General features: G+C 53.7%; 1 protein-coding gene across 1 annotated transcript; it reads left to right on the top strand.

Moving 5' to 3' along the window:
• Positions 1-17,187, top strand: PRKCG (protein kinase C gamma). Its single transcript, XM_025424024.3, has 18 exons — positions 1-471; positions 1,052-1,083; positions 2,055-2,137; positions 5,741-5,852; positions 6,014-6,145; positions 6,656-6,812; positions 7,450-7,584; positions 8,013-8,100; positions 8,369-8,398; positions 10,059-10,211; positions 10,477-10,665; positions 11,454-11,545; positions 11,624-11,686; positions 11,889-12,027; positions 13,071-13,151; positions 14,525-14,632; positions 15,852-15,992; positions 16,199-17,187. The coding sequence occupies exons 1-18, from the start codon at positions 302-304 to the stop codon at positions 16,385-16,387; spliced, it is 2,094 nt and encodes a 697-aa protein (XP_025279809.1). The 5' UTR covers positions 1-301; the 3' UTR covers positions 16,388-17,187.
• Positions 17,188-17,670: the final 483 nt, after the last annotated feature.

Below are 17,670 nucleotides of genomic sequence, written 5' to 3'. Positions count from 1 at the left end.
ACATTTCAGCAGGTGCCTGAGCTGGAGCTCCCGCCGCCGCCGCCCTTGCCTCCGGCTCCTCGGCGCCCTGCCCTCGGCTCTCCGCCTTGCCCGCCCGCTCCCCCTGGCGGAGCCGGCGCGCCCCGGGGTGCGGCTCCCTGCCCTGCACTCCGCGCCTGGAGGTGCCTCGCCCCTCTCCTTCCCTCCTCGCAATCTCCCCGTGGCTCAGGGCTCTCCCGAGTCTCGAGTCTCCGGCTCCTCGTCCTTCCACCTGTTTCCCCCAGAAAGGCAGGATCCTGGTCCCTGCAACGTTCCTGGGGCCATGGCAGGCCTGGGCCCCGGCGGAGGCGATTCAGAGGGGGGACCCCGGCCCCTGTTTTGCAGAAAGGGGGCTCTGAGGCAGAAGGTGGTCCACGAAGTCAAGAGTCACAAGTTCACCGCCCGCTTCTTCAAGCAGCCAACCTTCTGCAGCCACTGCACCGACTTCATCTGGTGAGGGAAGGGGCTGGGGGCCTGAGGGAGGAGGGAACGATGGGTGGAGACATGTCACCCCAGACCCCTGAGTGATGGAGAAGAGGGCTGCAGCCCTGGCTCCTGGTCCTAGGGTAGGAAGGGGCTGGGGACCCAGACTCCTGAGTCTGAGGGAGGAGGGGGCTGGGGACCCAGACTCCTGAGTCAGAGAGGAGGGGGCTGGGGACCCCGACTCCTGAGTCTGAGGGAGGAGGGGCTGGGGGCCCAGATTCCTGGGTCTGAGAGAGGAGGGGCTTGGGGGACCTGGACCCCTGGGTCTGAGGGGGGGAGGGGCTAGGGGCCCCAGACTCCCTAATCTGAGGGAAGAGGGGTTGGGGGCCTGGACTCCTCCTGGGTCCGAGGGAGGCGGGGCTGGGGGACCCCCGACTCATGGGTCTGAGAGAAGGGCTGAGGGCCAGAATTTCTGGGTTCTAGAACAAGAGACAGCTGGGGCTCCACTCCGGGGTCCTGGTCACAGAGGGAACAAGGCGCAGTGAGGCTCGCAGAGGTGGGAGGCCCAGGCACCCTGTGCTGCACTGACCTCTGATCCTTGATCTTGCAGGGGCATTGGAAAACAGGGCCTGCAATGTCAAGGTAAGAGCTGGGCACCAGGACTCCCAGGACCCTCAGGAGGGTGGAGGCTGGGGCCCCACAGCCCAGGAGGCTTGACACACGTGTTCTTTGGTCCCCAGAGAGGCGCGGGGGAGCCCGGGGTGGGGGGTGTGGCAGAGACACAGCCTGCGGTGGGGAGGGAGCTCTGACGGCGGGGCCACCGCGGAGGTGGTACTGAGGGCCCCTCCCTCGGCCGGCTCCAGGTGGGGACAGATATTTGGAGAATCTGTTGCCATGGGAACAGGGAGATTTGGAAAAGGGGAGCTCAAGGGGGGGCTGGAGATGCGAAGTCAGAGCCCCCCCCCCAAGCTGCTGTCACCATGACAACACCAACAGTCCTAGGCAGGGGCAGGCCGGGTGGGGTCACCGATGGGCGGGTGGGGGCCGGGTGGGGCTGGCAGATATGGGGGGCGGGAGAGGGGGGCGAATCCTAGAGCACCAGCTGCCACTGCTGAGAACAGAGTGAGTCAGGGAGAGGGAGGCCGGCAGCGGCCCCCAGACTCACTTCTGCCCAAGTCACTGCTCCCTCCATTCTGTCGGAGGACATTTCTGTTTCCTCTCCTCCTCAGCCTGCCTCTTTCCTTGCTTTCTCGTCTCTGTGGGTTTGTGTCTGTCCATGGGATCCTGCTTCCTCCTTGGGTCCCTGTCCCTCTGTCTTTCATGGTCTGTCTCTGTGTCTCCCTGTGGCTGTGTGGGCACTGGGGTCCCTCTGCTCTGTGATGCTTTGCGTCTCTGTTTCTGGCTTTGGGTCCATCTCCTGAATTTCTATCTCCTGGTTTCCTTCCCCCACTCCATATTGTGGGCTTTCCTTTGATTTTCTTTTGAACTCTCAATTTGGGGGTCCCCCTCTCTGTTTTTCTTTCTGTTGAGATCTCTCTCTTTCTGATTTTCTGTGTATTGGGCTCTCTCTCTCTCTCTCTCTCTGTGTGTGTCTCTATGATTCTCACCTTCAGTCTGCAGCTTTGTGGTTCATCGACGATGCCACGAATTTGTGACCTTCGAGTGTCCAGGCGCTGGGAAGGGCCCCCAGACGGATGTGAGTGCCCGGACACCTGATTCTTCCTCCTTGGGCCGCGCCCCCGCCCTCACCCCCTCGGCGTCCGTCCCAATTTCTCCTGCTATTTTTAAGGCTGGGAGGGGAGGGGGGCTGGAGAGATAGGGAGAGCTAGTCTGGCCCAGATTCCCTGCCCTTGGCCTGGAAAGGGGGAATGAGAGGGGGCTGAGACAGACTGGTGACACAGGTGGGGGACAGAGGGGAGGCAAGGGTGAATGGACTAAAGAAGAGAGAGCATTGGAGGGGTGGGCTGTCATCCAGGGATCAAGAAATTTAAAAAGAGAAGAGTTGAGGGACAGAGAGAGAGACAACTATTGATGCAGGCACTGACATATGACAGAGAGAGAGAATCTCAGAAATGCAGAAAAAGACAGATTTGAGACAGAGAACAAGGGAGGAATGGAACAGAGCAGCCCAGGAGGGAGGAAAAGGCAAGCCTGAGACAGGGACAAGAAACTCAGAGAAACAGAGCTGCAGATACCCAGAAAGACAAGCTGGAATGGAAAATGGTAGATATTGAGAACGACTTTGAAGATGCAGAGAGGGAGACCCAGGGAGACCCTGTCATGCACACGCACACATGCACATGCATTCACATGTCCTCCAGGATCTGCGTGTACAGATACCCCATGCGTGTGTGTGCCTGCGCGCGCGCACGCACACACACACACACACACACACACACACACACACATAAACACAGCCTCCCTCCCTACCTCCACCTCCCATCAGCGGGGATATCAGGTCATCTTACAAGAATGGTGGACCCTGTGGCCCGCTCCTAGTCCCTCCTTCACTTTCTGTCTGGCTTCTCTCTGAGCTCAGTCCCCCCTCTGCAATGATGGAAATATCCTGGATCTACGCTGTTCAGTCTGACAGCCACCAGCCACACCTAGCTAGCTAGAGGAGCACCTCAGAGGGGCTGCTCTGACCCAGGAATGGAAATCTAAGTTCCCTTTATTTTTTTTATTTTTATTTATTTTTTTAAAAAAATATTTATTTATTCATGAGAGACACACAGAGAGAGGCAGAGACACAGGCAGAGGGAGAAGCAGACTCCTTCCAGGGAGCCTGATGCGGGGCTTGATCCCAGGATCCCAGGATCATGCCCTCGCCGAAGGCAGATGCTCAACTACCGAGCCACCCAGATGCCCCTAAGTTCCCTTTCATTGGAACTGATTTAAACTTAAATAGCCACATGTGGTTAGTGGCTACTGGTTGGGACAGCATAAATCTTGACATTGCCAGGCTTGTTTTGATAGTTCAATGCAGCCAAGTGGCTTAAGAGTCTAGCCCAGGTCTTGACATACAGTTAGAGACAGTTTTATGATGAGCAGATGGAGAAAGACAGAATGAGAAATTGAGGCAGAGAGAGAGAGAAAGGGGCAAGGAGATCTACAGAAGTCCAGGGGACATCTTGCCAGTTGGTCAGGTGAAGAAAATTGAAGTTTACAAAGAGGACGTGATTTTACAGAACATATGTTGAGCACCACTGTGTTCTAGCACCCATATATATCATTGATCAGCCGCCTCGCTTGCCCACCTCCACCACCAACACTACTTCTGATTTATCCAATGCTGGTTGCATGCATGCATCAGGTATCTTGCATACAGGAGTGAATCTGCACAACACAGAAGGTGGGGTGTTCTTGTCCCCATCTGAGCACGGGCTCCTGAGCCAGAACGCCTGGACTTGAATCCCAGTTCCACCATTTATCGGTTCTGTGACCTTTCAAAAATTAATTTACTTCTCTGCACCTCTTGAGCTTTTCATCTGTAAAATGGGGATGCTGACCATGCCTACCTTACAGGGTTGTTTTGAGAACTAAATGAGTCAAATACTTGGGATGGTACTTGGAATATGGCGAGAAACTATATCAATTATTATCCTTGGAAAGTTGTTGGTATTACTGATGAAGAAACATGGAAAAAATGAGGAGGAGGTCTTCCTCTCCGTCACTCTTTTTTTCCCCCCCTTGCTTAATGCTTTTGATCTTGTTGTAAGTTACATGGATCAAGGGCTAAAGAAGCAATCAGGGCTTGGCCAGCATGACTTCCATTAGACTCCTTTACAGGGAGGCCTCGTGGCCCCATTTTAGAGGAAGGAAGCCTGAGTCTCTGCAAAGGGTGGCGTGGGGGGAAGCCATGGAGCTGGGTAGTGGGCAGAGTCAAAATGTGGATGCTAATTTATCTAATTAGAGCTTCAGCACTGTCTCTTTTTTAAATAGTGATTTCACCTTGAGAATAAAAGCAGCTTCTCTCCATGGAGTGGTAGAGCTTGCACGTCAGGCATCCTGCTGAGGCCTTTTACATAGGATATCACTTAGTGCATCAGGCACCCTTTGAGTTAGGGTCAGCTGAAGATCTTTAGAGCCCCAGAGTATTGAAAGAGATCATCACACCCACCCCCTCCCTCCATATGTCATTCAAAATAGAATCCCCGCTAAACTGCAAAAATAAATAAAAGCCCAAGAATATCCTGAATTTTCACCCTAGTGATAACTCTTGCAATGCCTCCCTAGAAAAAGGCAAATACCAAATTATTTAACATTCAGACATTGTCAGGAGTGGGGAAGGAATGCTTTACGGGTGTCCTAAATTCATGTTTAATTGGACTCTGGATACTTAGCATCACTTCAAGATATTCACTGTTTATTTCCACTGGGCAGAAGAGGATACTGAAGCTCAAAACTGGGCACTACCTTGCCCCAAATCGCACAGCTGGTCAATGGCGCAGCTCCTATTTAAACCCAGGGCTATAGTGGAGACTGCAATAAAATCATGAATAGTTAAAAAAAAAAAATCATGAATAGTAACCACAGCAGCACGAATAACAGTACCAAACACATTTAACATGCCAGGCCCTGCTATGCAGTTTATACTTTCTTTTTAAGTAATCCCTACACTCAATATGGGACTTGAACTCATGTCCCTGAGATCAAGAGTCACATGCTCCATCCACTGAGCCAGCCAGGTGCCCCTACACTTGGTCTTTCATGAGCTGAGAGGTCCCTATAACTGAGAGGTCATATTTTCCATCTCACAAGAGGCTCAGAGAAGGTGGATCATCAGTGGAAAGACATTGCTAGAGGCTGACAGTGAACAATTTGGCGTTCATCGTGGCCCTTAAGTCCTTGGAGAACAGCTTTTGGGAGGTGTGGGGAGCATAGGGACTGTGGAAGGTTAGGAGCCTCCACCTCCTTCAGGTTCTGCCCAAATGCCACCTTGTTAGTGAAACCTTCCCTGATCACTCTCTGCAAATTTCAATCCCCACCCCTGGCAGTCCCTTTTCCTGCTGCATTTGTCTCCAAAGCACCTATTGCCTACCATCCATCATACTATTTTATTTATTCACAGTGTTTATTTTCTGTCTCCCTCCACTAGAAAGTGAACTCCATGGGGACCACAGTGGGTCCTGGCACCAAGAACAGTACCTAGCACACAGCAGGCAGTCAGTAAATGCTGTAGGGTGAATGAGTGGGGGGAGCAAAGCAGAGGAGGAGGAAAAGTTCAAAGGATTCCTCTCCCAAGGTCTAGGGCACCCCTCTCTTCTGACCCCCTCTGATGTCTCCTCTCTGCCTCCAGGACCCCCGCAACAAGCATAAGTTCCGTCTACACAGCTACAGCAGCCCCACCTTTTGCGACCACTGTGGCTCCCTGCTCTACGGGCTGGTGCACCAGGGCATGAAATGCTCCTGTGAGTCTGCTACGCTTGCTGCTCCTGCTTGCTGCTCCTGCCAGAGCTTGAAGCTCTGGGGCCCCTTTCAAAGAGCAGTGTCTGGGTTCCGGTAATGCTAGGGGATGGAGTCTGGTGTTGGGGGCGGCTGGACGCGCTACCTCGCGTTTTGTACTCCCCAGGCTGCGAGATGAACGTGCACCGACGCTGTGTGCGCAGTGTGCCTTCTCTGTGCGGGGTGGACCACACCGAGCGCCGTGGGCGCCTGCAGCTGGAAATCCGAGCACCTACTGCAGATGAAATTCATGTCACAGGTGGAACCCCGCTCCCTAGTCTGGCCCCGCCCTTAAACCCAGGGGGAAGGCCAGTGTTGTTCCCCTGCGCTGCCCACGCCCCCTGCGGGTCCGGCCCACACTCCTGACCCCACCTGCAAGGGCTGACATCACCCCGCCACGCCCCTTCCAGCTCGGAGCGGGGTCTCCAGCCTTGACTCTTAGCAACTTCCAGCGCCTCTTTATGACCTTTCTTAATCGAGGTCCTAGAGAGGGAGGGAGGAGAGAAAACTTGGCGGGGGGCGGGGTGGGGGAGAGGCTCGGGATTGCTATTGGTAATATGGCCAGGGTCCTCACTCCGGGGTCCTGGGGGGAGGGGGTTCTGGGTCTGATTTCTGGGTCCCTGGCTGGGGAAAGGGCTTTCCTGCCCTGTCTTCTGGGTACGTGGGTCGTGAGAAAGGCTGAGACCTTGGACTTTTGACTGCTGACTAAGGGAGACTTAGGGGCCTCTTCCTGGATCTAACCCCGTCTCCCCTCCACTTCCCCTTTCAGTTGGCGAGGCCCGTAACCTCATCCCAATGGATCCCAATGGTCTGTCTGATCCCTATGTGAAGCTGAAGCTCATCCCAGACCCTCGGAACTTGACAAAGCAGAAGACCCGGACGGTGAAAGCCACGCTAAACCCTGTGTGGAACGAGACCTTCGTGTTGTGAGCCTCGGGTGCAGGGGATGCAGTGATGGCTGACGGAGAATGATCTGAGGGTCTTGGTGACCCACAAGACCCCGGAGAGCAGATAGTGGGAGGTGTTAGGACAGAGGGAACCCAAAAACTCGCAGAGAAAGGTGGTGGGAGCCGAGAGACACGTATCTGCACATTTAATCTCCATCAAAGCCCACTACTTTAGAGACAGAGATGGAGGGCGCTCAGAAGAGGAGACGCAAACCCAAAGAGACACAGAGACAGAGTGCAGGGGGTGGAGTGTAAGCAGGGGGGTGGTGGGTGGGTAGCAAGAAGAGAAAGAGAAGCTAATTAACAGAAAGACAGAAGGACAGAAACCCAGAAGAAAGCACGCACGGAGACAGGAGAGAGATCTGGAGAGAAGGATGGGACAGGGATGGGAAGGAGCCCAGGATGTGGGTGGAAGGGAGAGAGACCGAGCCCTCTGCATGTACTCACGATCCCCATATTGGGGGAGGCCCTCTTGGAGAGGATCAGAGATGACAGGACACTTCAGAGAGCAGGAACAGACCCCAGCTCCCCCTGAGAGAGGGAATCCTCCAGCACTGAGGAGAGGGGAGGCAGGGAAGGCGGAGCTGGACCTCACTCTGCCCCACCCTTCCTGCAGCAACCTGAAGCCGGGGGACGTGGAGCGCCGGCTCAGCGTGGAGGTGTGGGACTGGGACCGGACTTCCCGCAACGATTTCATGGGTGCCATGTCCTTCGGGGTCTCGGAGCTGCTGAAGGCACCCGTGGATGGCTGGTGAGGGCGGGGCAGGGGTGGAGGCTGTACCTGGGTCTCTCGGTCTCCTCTGGCTGTTTTCTCTGTCTTCCAGGTCATCATCATTCCACCTCCCTCTCTTGTCCCCTATGCCTCTCCTCCCACCCCATTTGCTCCTGTCCCTTTCCCCTGTCTCCCCATTCCTGTCCCTCTTCCCCATCCCGTCTCCCTGTCTCCATTGTCATCTGTTTCCCCGTCTCCCCTGCCCCGCCTCCGTCCTCCCCACCTGTCTTCCCGTCTCCCCCCACCCGGTCCTTCTCTCCTTATCTCACTCTTTCTCTCCCCATCTCTGTCTTTCTTTCTGCGTCTCTCCCGCCCCACCCACCCCCACTGTGATCCCTCTGCCTCTCCTTCATATACTCCCCTCCTCCCTGCCTCCTGCCCTGCTCTGGTCTCCGTCTGTACTTCAGGTACAAGTTACTGAACCAGGAGGAGGGCGAGTATTACAATGTGCCTGTGGCTGATGCTGACAACTGCAGCCTCCTCCAGAAGTTTGAGGTATTCAGGTCCCGCTTCCCCCAGGGGAAGCCCAGCCCTGCTGCCCACAGCTCAGAGAGGCTGGTTGCCCAGTGGTCCCGGGACTACAATTCCCAGAAGACCCTGGGGTTCCTCCCTGTGCTTTTCTAAGGGACTCCTGCCCCAGGGTATGATGAGAATTAGAGTTCCTAACCATTCCTGGGCTTGGGGGTTTGGAGTCCCCACCCTCTGCTGTAGGGCAGCCTCCTACCTCTCTGGGGGCTCTGACTTTGGCTTTCTTCTCCCTCAGGCCTGTAACTACCCCCTGGAACTGTATGAAGTGAGTAGAGCTCAGGCCTGGAATGGAGACCGTCTCATTCCGGTGGTCTGCCTCTCTCTCCCCACATCTCGCTCCTCTGATACTTGTTTTCATTTCCACACACATGGGCTGGGCACAGACCTGTGCACAGGTCTTGTGATTGCTGAGTAAACCAAGCACTTTGGAGGTGAACCTGACCCTTAAGCAAGTCCCCCAGGTAGGGATACTGTCAGAAATTCCAGTATGATGTTCTATGTTAGAGGTAACCCAGGACTCTGAGAAGCCTAGAGGAGGTGCTAAGCCAGCCTGGGGGGGCAGGGGGAAGTGGTCAGGGAGGGATTTCCCTGAGGAGGTGACACCTGAATGGATCCTTGAGTTTTTCTATTTATCACTGTGGCCTTTTCTCCTCCGTTTGTTTTCTCACTCACTCCACACCTATTTTCTGATGTGTCACATAACCCAAACCCTTTCTGGGAGAAGAATCAGTCCATTCCCTAGGGAGCTCCAATTTCAAAGTAGGAGAAAGTTATAGATGGAGACATCTACCAGGAAGGAATGTGTTTGATAATGGAGGTAGTAGCCTCAGGCACTGGGGAGTACCAGAAGCACCTGGCATAGCCTGGGAGAGCCAGACAAAGCTTGGGGGTGGGGGGTGAGTCCCAGAGGAAGTGCAAGATTCTCCAGGCACAGGAGATGGGGATCAGATTGCTAGGCTGAAGGATGGAAAGCCTTCTAGGCAGAGGGAAGAGCAGGCACAAAGGCCCTGTGGTGGGAGAAGGCTGAGAGTATCTGTAGCACAGCAAGGAGGACAGTGGGGCTGAAGGGGGTAGAGGATGGGAAAAAATAAGTTAAGTCAGAGAGGGAAGGGGTGTGACTTGTCATTCACTAGAAGGATTTTAGCTTTTAAACTGGGTAAGATGTGGTAGGGGTGTGTGGGAGCATCAAAGGTGGCCTGAGGTGGTTTAGATCTGAACAAGACCCTGCTTTGTTTAGAGAAGAGATGATGGAGGCAGAGGGGAAAGGGGAAGGAGGCTCTGTGGAGACTCAGGTGGTAGGAACGGGAGGCAGTGGTGGTAAAGGTGTTCAGATTCTGGGTGTGCTCTGAAGGTTGAGCAATAGGAAGGGTGCTCAGCACTTGCGTCCTGAGAGACCTTCATCCATTCAACACCCTCTGTGCTGGGCGATGCTGAAGACACAGAAAAGAGGGAGACACAGTCTCGGCTTTAATGGATTTTTATTTCTGGCTCTGCTTTTTCATCTGCTGTGTAACTTTGGGCAAGTTATTTAATGTCATTGTGCCGATTTCCTCTTCTCTAAAGTGGGAGTGAGACCACCTGGTGGGCTCAGTTAGTGGAGTGTGAGACTTGATGTTGGGGTTGTGAGTTTGAGCCCCACGTTAGATGGAGAGATTACTTAAAAATAAAAAATAAGATGGGGTGATAACAGAGTTATCTAATGTCATATGGTAATCTGTAATCTGAGTCTTAGTTAAATGATCAGCCCTCCAGGCTCTGGAAAATCAGTACAAGTTCTGAAGCCAAGGGGTGGGGGGCAGAGACAACTTTCTTTTTGTCTCTGTCGCTCCCCGACCCTTTCATTCTTGGATGCTGTGTCTCTCAGGGGCATCTCCTTATCCCTGCCTGGAATCTGACTGCCTCTGGCTTTCTCTCCTTTCTCACAGCGGGTGCGGATGGGTCCTTCTTCCTCTCCCATCCCCTCTCCATCCCCTAGTCCCACCGACTCCAAGCGCTGTTTCTTTGGGACAAGCCCCGGACGTCTGCACATCTCTGACTTCAGCTTCCTCATGGTTCTAGGAAAAGGCAGTTTTGGGAAGGTTGGCCTCCCTGGCTTCTCTCGGGAAGGGGAGGATGTCTGGGGGTAGGGGAGATCAGATTTCTGTCCTTAGGGAAGAGGTACATAGGGAGGGACTCTAGGCTACTGAGTCCCCCAAAGATGACTCTATGGGACCCCTGAGTGCTTTAAGACAGTGCTCAGCAAAACCAGGGCACCTGGTCCTCTGAGAGAGTCAGGAAGAACCTGGGATTTCCTTTCTGTGTCCCTGAAAGGGAGGGGTTTCCAAAATGGGCCTCTGTCCCTAGGTGATGCTGGCTGAGCGCAGGGGCTCAGATGAGCTCTACGCCATCAAGATCCTGAAGAAGGATGTGATTGTCCAGGATGACGATGTGGACTGCACCCTGGTGGAGAAGCGAGTGCTGGCCCTGGGGGGCCGAGGCCCGGGAGGCCGGCCCCACTTTCTCACCCAACTGCACTCCACTTTCCAGACCCCGGTAAGGGGTGGGGGGCGCAGAGACTGGCTCAGGTCAGACATCTGCTGGGGAATCCGGAGCGGACAGCGAGGCCAAAGAACTGCCTGCACTCTGACTGGGCCTGGCAGAGGGGTGGGTGTCTGTTGGGCGTGGCCAGAGGTGGGGTGTGGGCGCCTGCTGGGCGTGGCCTGAGCCCGGGCTTGAGTGGAGGTGCCCTGAGCGAAGGAGTCCCAAGTAAAGGGCGCGCGCGGGCAGGAGGGTGGCTGCCGAGTGGCCTGCCAAAAGATGGGCTCCACGTAATGAGGTCGTCACCTTCGGATTCTGAGATAAGGTCTGGATAGACTCGGGGCGTGTCCCCGAAGTCCAGGGACAGAACCAGAAGCGAGAACCATCAGAGGTTTGAGAGGGCATGACTACTTAAGAAAGCTCTGGATAAACAGAGCTGGCTTCCTGGATATAAAGGGAAATTATTGTCACTTGCAGGTGGGGCCCGAAACACTTCTGGTTCCTAACAGGTGGCCAGGGTTGTGTTTGTGTGAGGACGTGGGGGGAAGAGGTGGTGGTGCCCCATGGGGTGTCCAGGGAATGGTGGGCTTCAGTCTTCCGTTCCAAGAGGGTGGGAGCCGTTCGGAGCCGCCGCGGGAGGGTGCCTGGCTTAGGGTCCTCGGGACCTCCCCGCTGCTCCGGATTTCTGACTGGGTGGGTCCCGACACTTTCCAGTTAGTCTGCAGTGGGCGGTGATGGATATGTCCTGCCCTCTGCCCAGGGTGTCCCCGCCTCTAAGCCCTGCCCTCCCCTCTCCGCCCCAGGATCGCCTGTATTTTGTGATGGAGTATGTCACCGGAGGCGACTTGATGTACCACATTCAGCAGTTGGGCAAATTTAAGGAGCCTCATGCAGCGTGAGTCTGGGCCAAGAGAGGGGGGGCGGGGGAGGAGGAGCCCAGCATTTGACCTCAGGCTCCTGCCTCCTTCTCCAGGTTCTACGCTGCCGAAATCGCCATCGGGCTCTTCTTCCTGCACAATCAGGGCATCATCTACCGGTGAGGAGTTGTCCGGGCCTTTCAGTGGAGGACGTCAGGCCCCAGAGGGAAAGGGATCAGATTCGGGCTCTAGGGGGCACCTGGCTGGCCCCCACTTGGGACATTGAGCTTACTTAACAACAAAACAAACAAAACCTTGATGGTCCAGCCAGTTGAACTCTACCCTTCCCTCAATCCTATCCTTTCTACCTCCCACCCCCAGGGACTTGAAGCTAGACAACGTGATGCTTGATGCCGAAGGACACATCAAAATCACTGACTTTGGCATGTGTAAGGAAAACGTCTTTCCCGGAACCACAACCCGCACTTTCTGCGGGACCCCAGACTACATAGCCCCTGAGGTAACCCTTCCTCTGCTGCTCTCCGCGAGGTCCAAATTTGCCTGGTGGGTGTGGCTGGTTATCTGACATCCAAAATATGGGGGTCCTAACCCTGGGGTCTTGACGTGAGTTGTGGGCAGTCTAGCAGCAAGCGGGGTGGAGAGGCCAGTGCACCCTGTATTCTGAGTGGGTGAAGCAGGGTCTCTAAGCTGGCAACATGGGCATGGGCAGAGAGGTGGGTGAGTGTCCCCCAGAAGGACTGGCCCAGCCCATGAGGGTTCTCAGAGAACAGGACCTGTTACAGGACTATTCTGGAAGGTGGAGGCTACATCTGGTATCCTCTCAGCATGTGGGGCCAGTCCCTCCAGAGTACTGAGTGTGTGCAACGCTGTCTCCTGAATATTTCAAGTGGGGGGAGTATGCTCTGACTGTTAAGGAGTTGGAGCTAATGATCTGACTGTATGTAAGTAGATAGAGGGTCCTGACTTCTTTTAATTGAAGGAGGTCCTGGCGTTGGTGGTGCCATTATTAATCATTCAGGGTGATACAATGCTAGTGCCCAGGTAATCAATGTCGATGATTTCAAAACATGGCTGGGTATCAGAATCATCTGCGGAGATTTTGAAAAACACACACATATTGCTGACTTTGACGCTGACCTAATGAGGCTAGAATTCTTAGGGTTAGGAACAGCCCCCTAGATGAATCTTAAATACATCCAGATTTAAGACTCTCTGGTCTCTGAAATGTAGCACTTATGCATCTTATGCACTCTCTTCTTATTGTAAGGAGAGTGTCCAGTTACCTAATTGTTCTAGCTGGGCGGAACTTTTGACTTGGTCCTTAGATAGTCTTTATTTTGGGGACCAAAGGAATGTTCTAAGTAGGTAAATTTTGTTTCTGAATTTTCCAAAAAATGGAGCTCTGACCTGAGAGTTCTGAATGGGAAGAGTTTGTGTTGAAAACACTTAAAGTGGGTACAGTTCCCAGGCATGAGGCCAGAAGGGATCTTAGGCCTCTTAAAGCACAAACCATGATTCCTACCTTCCATCCTTCCTCCTCAGATCATCGCCTACCAGCCCTATGGGAAGTCTGTTGATTGGTGGTCCTTTGGGGTTCTGCTGTATGAGATGCTGGCGGGACAGGTAAGGGAAGCTGGGGACAGGCTGGATTGGCTAAAGGCAACATGGCATGGGGTGCCACCCATTACATGGCCTTTATCTCAAAGGAGCAGATTAGGAAGGGATATCTGGCCTCTCAGGAGGGGTGCTAAGCAGTTGGGAATGTCCTGCTGGATAATGCTGTCCTTGGTCCTGAACCATTATTTTCCCACAGGCCAGAGGTTCTTAAACTTTTTTGGTGCCAAGGACCTCACCTCAGAACAATATGCTTAAATGCATGAAATAAAATAATAGGATGACAAGGGAAATCAATCACACTGTAATGATTATCAAACCTTTAAAATTTTAATTTAACTTAGTTAAGCCAACTAAATAAATTTAACTTAAAAGTATACAGTTTTGTAAATATTAAACACTGGGATGTGGACCTATATGTGATTTCCTATTAATGAATTAAATAGTAATATCTCACAGGGATGGGAAGTAAACAGGAAGGGCTACCAGCAATCTTCAAGTTGAGATGACTAATATTTTGAGATAGCTGTAAATCCAATGTGCTAGGAAAATATCTGTGATTTCTGTTGGTGATGAAGTCACAAGTACTACTATTGTGGTTTTTGCATACATTCATAATTGAATGGGAATGGTAAATTTCAATTAGAGATTTTACAAAATAAAGATGTACTTTCCCCCCTCAATTGTATAAACGGACCTCCTAGACCCCACATTAAGAATCCTTGCCTTGGGGGGTGGGGGGAGCACCTAGGTGGCTCAGTAAGATAAACATTGGATTCTTGATTTCAGCTCAGGTCATGATCTCAGGGTTGTGAGATCAAGCCCTATGTTGGGCTCCATGCTGGGTATGGAGCCTGCTTGGGATTCTCTCTCTCTCCCCCTCTATTCCTTACTCTCCTCTCCCCTACTCCTGCACTCATGCACTCTTTTTCACTCTCTCACTCGTTCTCTCTTAAAAAAAAAAAAAAGAAAAGAAAAGAAAAAAAAAAGAAAAAAAAAAAGAATCCTTGCCCTGGTATTGCTTTTCCTAATCCCAGAAGACTGGAAGCCACTCATCCAACCAAGAGAATGCTTTTACAGTTTTTCCTGTATTTTTTTGTCTCTCTTCTATTTAAATGACATATTGTCTAATTAACACCCTGCTGATTTGCATAGCAGAGCAAGACAGAACAGCAAAGAGGTGCAGAGAGCTGGTGCATCTGAGTTAGGAAACCAGAGAGTCTGAGAGAGAGAGAGAGAGATAAAGCTTTGATGGCTTGTTTAAATTTTTCCCTAGGATGTCAGAGGGGGGGGGGTGTTCATGTTCATGGTTGGTGATGAGGGTGTGGAAGGTGGGGAGAGGCAGTTTGTCAAGCTCTGACTCTATCCCTCTATTTCCTCAGCCCCCTTTTGATGGGGAGGATGAGGAAGAGCTCTTTCAGGCCATCATGGAACAAACAGTCACTTACCCCAAGTCGCTTTCCCGGGAAGCTGTGGCGATCTGCAAGGGGGTGAGAGCCCCCTGACCCCTAGGTTCTCCACACAAACTCCTGTGCCCACCCTCAACCATCCAGATACCATGCAGTATCTCTGTGCACATGAGGACCAGGCTCCCACCCCTCACATTACTTCACTTCCATCTGCTGGGAAAGTTTGTAGGATACAGAGAAGTCATCAGAACACTAAATGACTGCCCTGTTGCTACCTCTGGTCTAAGGATGACCTCTCATTCCTCTCTGCGGCACCCACTTCCCAGCTCCCTGCAGGGAGTACTAAAAGGCCAGGGTGGGTTTCCAGAACCGGGTGGGTCAGGTGAACCTAATTCCTGCCACTTTTCTTCCTGTGGGATCTTGGGCAAGCCACCTAAACTCTGGGAGCCTCCCTCCCCTACTGGGGTGATGGAGTTAATGCAGGAGTAAGAGCCTAGCCTGGGGCAGCTTCTCAGGCTTTAGCACACTTCTGCTTCTGGCTCCTGTCTCTATTCTCTCTGACTGTTCCTCTCTGGGTTCTGTCTCCCACCTCTGCCTCCATCTCCATTTGATGGGGCTTCCTGTGTCTCTACCTTTTCTCTGGGGATCTCTGTCCACCTGTCGCTGGGTGTGTGTTCTCCTCCTACCCCCAACTCCCATACACCCATACTCTGGGTCTCTGTCCTCTTTTTGGAACTCCTCTCCTCTCTCTCTGAGTTTCCGCCTTCTCTACCCTTCTCTCTGGGGGCTTGCCTCTGGGGTCTCCATCCTCCTCTCTTTCTGCATCTCTGCTTCCCCCCCAACATCTGCCTATTTCCCACTTTCCCTGGGTCTCTATCTCCCCCTGTCTTGGGATCTCTATGCCCCTTTGCTCTGGGTCTCCAATCACTGTCTCTCCCTTGGGCTCCCTTCATCCCTCTCTTTTCTCTCTCCTCTCCTCCTTCTCCTCTGTCCCTTTTGGGGATTCTTCCCATGTCCGCTTCCTCCTTCTGGGGTTCTTGCCCCCCATACACGGATGCCCTGATCCTTCTCTCTTTCTCTCTCTGTCCCTGGGTCTCTGGGTTTGGAGCTCACCTATCTCATTCTCACTGTTTCTCCCCCATTCTTCTTTCTGCCCGCCTCCCCACCCCTGTTCCCCCTTTGCTGTTCTTCTCTCTCTGGGTCTCTGCCGTGTCTCTGTTCCTGTCTTTCTCTCCTGCTCCTTCTGTGTGCCTCCCTGTCGGGGACTCTGTCTGTCTGTCTGTCTCTGTGTTTTCCACAGTTCCTAACCAAGCACCCAGCGAAGCGCCTGGGCTCGGGGCCAGACGGGGAGCCTGCCATCCGTGCTCACGGCTTTTTCCGCTGGATGGACTGGGAGCGCTTGGAGCGACTGGAGATCGCGCCTCCGTTCAGACCCCGCCCGGTCAGCCACCTTGCGGAGACAGCCTTGGTCCCCAGGGGTGGGGGTGCCCAGGAGCTCCAGTTCCCGTTTGTGCGGGGGAGGGGGGGCTTCCTCTGCCAGGAAGATTGCGCAGAGATTCCAAAGGAAACAAGTGATGGATGGAGGGGCCACAGAGGGACACCCAGGGAGGGAGGAGAACTTCATCCTTCTCTCCCCATGTCTCCCAGTGTGGACGCAGCGGCGAGAACTTCGACAAATTCTTCACGCGGGCTGCGCCAGCGCTGACCCCGCCAGACCGCCTAGTTTTGGCCAGCATCGACCAGGCGGATTTCCAAGGCTTCACCTACGTGAACCCGGATTTCGTGCACCCGGACGCCCGCAGCCCCATCAGCCCACCGGCTGTGCCCGTCATGTAATCTCTCCTGTCGCCACGAGGTGTCCCCAGCACTCCCTTCCCGCGCCGGCCTTAGCACCCACCCCCACCCCCCCTTTCCAATTTAGATCTTGCTCCCCAACATTCTAGCCTCTGCCCTGTGGATGCTAGATGCCCCTCCCAAGCGTTCCTGGCATTCTAAACTCCATGCAGTCTCTAGGGCCTTACCGTGTTCTAGACTCTGCTGTGCTGAGCCCTGGATTCTCACCCACCTCGGTATTCTGGACTCTGCTCTACCAGGTTCCAGAACCAGTACCACTATCTCAATTCCATGGGGTTCTAGACTCCATTTTGGTAGAATCTGTGCGTCTTGTTTTTCTTTTCTTTTCTTTTCTTTTCTTTTCTTTTCTTTCTTTCTTTTTTCTTTCTTTCTGGGAAATAGTCTCATGGGGTGGGCTGTTCCAGACTTGGATTCCAGAACAAACCCCTACCTCTGACTTACCCCCCCTCCACCTCCACTCCATTCTGGACTAAATGGGAGGCTGTGCCCCCATGCTCCAGCACTCCTTTTCTACACTCTAGGAATTCCTGGGATGTATGAAGGATTCTTACCCCAGCTGTTCTCAATCAGCTTTTGTTCTAGACCCCCCACCCTAAACCCATCACTGCTCGCCTGCCAGGTGCATGGCTCCAGTCCTGCTCGGAACCCCCTCCCCACCAGCCCGTGCCTGCCACTCTCTGGGACTCTCCTCCTCCCCCCCCCCCCCCTGCGCCCACTCTTCTCTTTGGCTCTCCCACCCGGCCACAGCTGCTGGAGAATAAATTTGGGATGCTGATGCTGAAGTGTTTGGATGTTTTCTTCTAAGCTTGCAGAATGAAGGGGGTGTGGAGGTGGGACACTGTACACGGAAACACACACACAGGCTGGGGAGGGGGCAGAGAGAGGGAAAGCACCGAGATGCATAAAGTGGGGAGAAGGTACCCACAGAGCAAGAGGGAAGGAGCAGAGACGAGACGTGGGGGGAGGCATAAGTGCCCCAGAGAGGACCAGAGGGCACCTGCACGAGGAGGTAGGCATGAACGCACAGACCACGGGGGGTATCAGGTAGAGACGCCCCAGCACAGGGACAGTAGCATGCACCTACTCACCCAGAGCAAGACAGAAGCTCACAGACTCACACTGAGCCCCCCAGACTGGGACGGGGTTGGGGGCAATCCTGAGAGATGAAAGCCAACCAACCCTCCTGTTGAGAGACCTGGGAGACCCCACCACAGAGAAAACAAACAGAGCCTGTGAGCTTGAGAGCCAGCCACCGAGGCCGGAGA

The sequence above is a fragment of the Canis lupus genome, chromosome 1, assembly GCF_003254725.2.
Source record: "Canis lupus dingo isolate Sandy chromosome 1, ASM325472v2, whole genome shotgun sequence".
NCBI lineage: Eukaryota > Metazoa > Chordata > Mammalia > Carnivora > Canidae > Canis > Canis lupus.
Note: the sequence above shows the minus strand (reverse complement) of the source record. Positions and strands in the feature narration are given on the sequence as shown.

Excerpts from the sequence above, each read along its gene's own strand:
- PRKCG (XM_025424024.3), top strand. The coding sequence starts at position 302 with ATGGCAGGCCTGGGCCCCGGCGGAGGCGATTCAGAGGGGGGACCCCGG. Across the intron at positions 1,084-2,054 it reads ACAGGGCCTGCAATGTCAAG|TCTGCAGCTTTGTGGTTCAT; the intron begins GTAAGAGCTGGG and ends TCTCACCTTCAG. Across the intron at positions 10,212-10,476 it reads GAAAAGGCAGTTTTGGGAAG|GTGATGCTGGCTGAGCGCAG; the intron begins GTTGGCCTCCCT and ends CTCTGTCCCTAG.